This window comes from Brachyhypopomus gauderio, unplaced genomic scaffold (genome assembly GCF_052324685.1).
Source record: "Brachyhypopomus gauderio isolate BG-103 unplaced genomic scaffold, BGAUD_0.2 sc54, whole genome shotgun sequence".
NCBI classification, from domain to species: Eukaryota; Metazoa; Chordata; class Actinopteri; order Gymnotiformes; family Hypopomidae; genus Brachyhypopomus; species Brachyhypopomus gauderio.
Genome location: NW_027506878.1, coordinates 2,441,827 through 2,446,826, shown reverse-complemented (window position 1 = coordinate 2,446,826; position 5,000 = coordinate 2,441,827). Strand labels below are relative to the sequence as shown.

The 5,000-nt window shown below is 48.2% G+C and overlaps 2 protein-coding genes across 3 annotated transcripts in view; one reads left to right on the top strand and one right to left on the bottom strand.

The window, feature by feature from the left end:
* Window positions 1-1,464: 1,464 nt before the first annotated feature.
* Window positions 1,465-3,299, top strand: shisa2a (shisa family member 2a). The gene is made up of 2 exons (XM_076987542.1): window positions 1,465-1,800; window positions 2,357-3,299. The coding sequence occupies exons 1-2, from the start codon at window positions 1,494-1,496 to the stop codon at window positions 2,848-2,850; spliced, it is 801 nt and encodes a 266-aa protein (XP_076843657.1). The 5' UTR covers window positions 1,465-1,493; the 3' UTR covers window positions 2,851-3,299.
* Window positions 3,300-4,096: 797 nt separating this feature from the next.
* zc4h2 (zinc finger, C4H2 domain containing) overlaps window positions 4,097-5,000 on the bottom strand; it is a 6,146-nt gene continuing 5,242 nt past the window's right edge. For both annotated transcript variants that reach the window (XM_076987673.1, XM_076987675.1), the window contains exon 5: window positions 4,097-4,787. In XM_076987673.1, coding sequence (XP_076843788.1) covers window positions 4,674-4,787 — 114 coding nt within the window. In that variant the 3' untranslated portion in view covers window positions 4,097-4,673. The remainder of the gene's footprint in view (window positions 4,788-5,000) is intronic.

Below are 5,000 nucleotides of genomic sequence, written 5' to 3'. Positions count from 1 at the left end.
AAAAATAAAGAAAATCGTATGTTGCTGTCCTCAACACACACACACACACACACACACACACACACACACACACACACACACACACACACACACACACACACACACATTCCTTCTTACACTAAATCCTTAACCAGAAGTCCTACCAAATGGTGTGGTCTTTGGTGATTCTGATAATTCCTTTACCTCCTGGATTAAGACTAGCTAAATCCTACCCAATCACACACATGGTGATTTGAAGCTTCAGGTTACATCGTCTCTGAGATCTCTCTAATCCCTCAACAGTAACGTCAGTTGTGCAGTCTGCTGGGGTTGTTGAATTAGCATCGTCTCCAGCTCATCCCAGCACCATTGTTTACCTCATGCTAATGTTCTAGCTCTTACACAATAGCAATTTTGGCTCCATTGTGTAAGAGCTAATCTGTGCTAATAGTGAGGAGACATCGTCAAGCCAGAGCCTCCAGCTGGAAGGGGGGAGGGGCCTGCTTGTGGGGGGCAGTGGGGGGGGGGAGGGGGGCTGCTTGTGGGGGGCAGTGGGGAGAGTTCCTCACCCTAGACATGTGAGCAGACCTCAGTCATGACTTTGATGCAAAATTCTCATCTTGGGTACAACAACATTCAATACTCTGTGTATTAACAGAATGATGTGGTTGAGTAATACTTTGTGTGTGTGTTTGTGTGTGTGTGTGTGGGGGGGGGGGGCATTTGACAGACATGTAATAAACTAACTATCCAGACTCTGACAAAATAAACAGAGACGCATGGTGTCTCTTACTTTAACCTCTAACCTCTTCCCCCAACCATTCCTACACCCACCCACACACAGACACAAACACACACACACACACGTCCCCACATATATACACACACACAGACACATACACACACACACACACACACGCGCACACACATACACATGCACGCACACATACACACACATACACACACATACTCACAAACACATGCACGCACGCACACACACACACACACACACACACACATACATGCATGCACATACACAAAAAATTCCTCCTGGCTCCAGACACTGTTGTACTGTGGTTTTTTTTGTGTTCAGTTGGGTTTTGTAAATGAGAACAGGGGGGGGGGGGGGTCAGAAGGCCCTGCTGGATACATTCACAGCCTAAATACAAATCTTAATAAAATACAAATGTTTAAGAATGCATCTGAGCTTCTGATGTACCTGGGCTGTAGGTAAATCATTCTTGGAGGCCCAACACACACAGCCCTAATCTCAGCAATTCTGCAGTGAACTACAGTAATTAGGAGCGCAAACACTGCAAACCTCTCACCGATGCCCGCCCATCGCTTAATGCAGATGGCAGATAACAGCGTGGCCGGGGGTCTAGTGAGTCTGGGGGGAGGAATGTGTTGATTTGCATGGGTGGGGAGGGGCGAATAAAACGCAGTTGCCCCCAAGAGCCTGGCTCAGATGCCCCCGGTCTCGAGCGCTCTCTGCACGACTGACTTCAGCGAGCATGAACTCGGATTTACGCACGCGCGTCATGGTGCCTTCGACCCTCGTGCTGTGTCTGTGGCTCCCGGCAGCTGCGCCGCTGGTGCGCGCGGTCACCGGGGAATACTGTCACGCGTGGCTGGACTCCATCGACACGCGGCACCGGGGCTTCCACTGTCCCGAGCGCTACGACGCGGAGGGCGCGCGCTACTGCTGCGGCACGTGCGCGCTGCGCTACTGCTGCGCGTCTGCGGACACGCGCCTCGACCAGAGCACCTGTGACACGGAGCTGCAGGACTCGGATAAAACGCAAAAAACGAAACCGAGCAGTGAGTATTTTATCATTTTTCACGTCATTAGTTTATTAAAGGCAAAGTTGATGTTCAATTAACAGATAATCCGAATCCCTTCCTCTGAAAATAAAGAACTTTCTCATATCTGTCTCATATGTGATACAGAGCTGTGATACAGTGATTATTCTCAGTAAGGGTTTAAGTGGGTGCAGGGTTTATATACGCCAGTTCAGCCTGTACAAGAAACACCAGCATGCTGTAGTAGGTTGAACTTTGCCCTGTCCCCTAGCAGACACTGACCACACCAGTGTGCACGCGGCCAGCCTGGTCGGTGTCAGCTTGAAAATGTTGGTCAGGTCAAAGGTTGCTGTACCTTCTTAGAAGTTCTCGACCTGATATTTCTGGTGGATTGTCCAGGATGTCTGTTGAAATCGACGAATAACATGGAGGTTTTATTTTAGAATGGAAGTGGTTTAGTGAAGATGTCAGGTGGTGTTGTCGGGCTTGAGTATGTGAAGTAGTGCATTGTGTATATGTTCATTTAATAAAAATGTTTAATCTTCAAACCCCTCCCCCTCTCTTTCTCTCCCAGTTCCCACCTACCTCCCTTTTGTGATTGTAGTGAGTGCGTTTCTGTCCTTCACGCTGCTGGGTGCCATGGTCTCAATCTTCTGCTGTCAGTGTGTAAAGCCCATCACAACCCAACGTTCAAGTGGGCCCTCCCCCACCCAAACCAGCCTATTAGAATCCGGGGGTCCTTCGCCGAAGAGCTCCGCCCACTCCTGCTCGTCCACCGGTGCCAGCACCGGGCCCCGCCCACCCCGACCGTGTCTGTCTGAGCAGAGCGCCTACGGAGCGCCGGCCGGGCCGTTTCCGGGACAACAGGCCCAAGCGTTTGCTCCCACCCTCCACCAAGGGGCGGGGCCATTCTACCAGCCCTACCTGAGCTACCCACTGCCCCCAGAACACACCATGCTGATGGGCACCGCCTTCCTGGACGGGCGCGTGGCCCTGGGGCAGCTCGCACAGCCCTTCCCCCAGACACCCATGCACACCGAGCCCATACACTCCACCGTCACCATCTGATGACATCAGACTGTAGACATTCCCAAGCTGGGGTCGACTACAAACACGAGACAGGGAGGTCAGAGATGACTGATTCACACTCCCTCACACACACAGATGATTCACACTCCCTCACACACACAGTGGTGTGTTGCAACATGGAACGCCCCTCCCAACAGGCAGAGGTCTACAGCCCCGGAGAGTAGACTACTCAGGAGGCTACAGCTTTCATCATAAGATCTGTTCTTAGATCTCCAGTCTGAGGACCAGCTCTGAGTTCTTTGGTCTGTGGAGCAGCTCTGAGCTTTTTGATCTCAAGTCGTTTTTGTACATTCCTTGAATGTGTTCTGAAATTTTGCTTCTCATAGGAGTGTAACTGTACATCAGATGTTTGTGTAAACTATATTTTCTCTTTCGCTCACTGTTTTGAGTTTATTTAAGCAGGAATAATAAAGTTGTGTTTTGGTTTCACTGGCGTTATTGAGCTTTTTTGTGTAAGGCTGGCAGCTTCCATGATGAAGCCCTCACACGCAGGAAGGGTCACACGGAGGAAGTGTCACAGGGTTGAGACCACTCACTGAAGGGGCCAACATCACCACTAAACACCATCATTAAACACGATCACTGAACACCTGTCATGTCATTATAAATAATCAGGACTTTCAGGACTAATGAAATGTAATATGCGTATGGTCTGTTGCGTGGCTGAAACTCCTCTTAAAACTAGCTGGGCAGGGGGCTGTTCTGTAGACCACTGTGATGAAGAATCACTGTGGGGGGTGTAATCAGTAAAAGAGCGAGTGTGTGTGTGAAGGAACAGCAGGTTAACTCAAAGACAATAGACTGAGAACTCCTCACTTCCTTGTGAGAAGACCGAAGCCCAGCTGAAGAGGGGGGTTGTGGGAGGGATCAGGTCTTTGGAAGCCCAGCGTGGCGTCATGAACATGTATGAGGTCATAATGGCTGGCTTGACCAGCCAGCAGTTTCTGCTTCAAACCTGTTCTCACGCAAAACGGCCAAAGCCCACCGGCAGAGTTTGGTCAGAATTCAAATGCCCTGGTGGATTTTTGGCATTTACCAAACAAGTAGAAATGAGCAACAGCTCGGCTAGGCTGTTGTTCACACAGAAGGTTCACACCTCTTAATTTACTCCCACGAAGGAGTGAACACTGACCCCTTCAGGACAAAGAGGAAAGCACTTCAATGAAAGGCTTCGAGCTTCATATAAAATATCTTCATTACTGCATGAAAAGACCAGTGCAAAAACTGATTTTTGTGATTAGTTTAATAGTAATAATTTTTAAAAATCACATTACACAAATAAATCACGTAGAATATAGCTGAATCCACAGGACAAAATTGCTGTTTTGGTTAAGGTTCTGGTGCGGAATGAAACCGCAGGCATTCTAGAACTCTCCACTGAAGCCGAGTGTGTTCTAGAACCTGTGATAGAACGCGGGAACACCGTTTCGTCATTAGAGCATTCTAGAGCGAAAGGCTACAGCTGTTTCCAAGGGAACGTGTCCCTGTGACTGACACAGTCATTCAGTTGAAGGAGTGGTGCAGCTATGTTTCACTAGTGAGGAGTCCTCGGCACATATCACAGCACAGCTACTGATCTACAAACAATAAAACAATGCTAATAATATTAAAAATGGAACAAATCTTACTACACTTCAAATGGCACATACACAATTTATGTTAATTCGACAGTGACTACAATTAACAACATAATAATCTAAAAGGGCAGAATACTGCGTGGAAGCCATACAGGCTACTGAGTATCTTCAAGGAGGCCAGCGAGGGAGTGTGTGTATGTGTGTGTGTGTGTGTGAGTGTGTGTGTTACTCATCAGGCTTTCTTTTAGGTTTTTTGGGGTTACGGGAGCGACTCTTGGCTTTGCAGAGTGGACAGATCGGAGCGTTCCGGTGGATCTGCTGATGACATGACAGACATGCCTGTACACACACAAACAAACAATTAACTCAACATGTACACAAACAAACAAACACATGTACACAAACAATTAACATGTAAAAAAATTGGTACATCTGTACACAAACCAGCTGTACACAACCCATTAATGTGTACACAAACAACAAACCAACCAGCCTGCACAAAGTCAGCCTGTAGACAAACAACCAAAGTGTACACAGACTGGTGCTGGGCGG

Coding starts and splice junctions, on each gene's coding strand:
- shisa2a (XM_076987542.1), top strand. CDS start 1,494: ATGAACTCGGATTTACGCACGCGCGTCATGGTGCCTTCGACCCTCGTG. Junction 1,801..2,356: donor GCAAAAAACGAAACCGAGCA/GTGAGTATTTTA, acceptor TTTCTCTCCCAG/TTCCCACCTACCTCCCTTTT.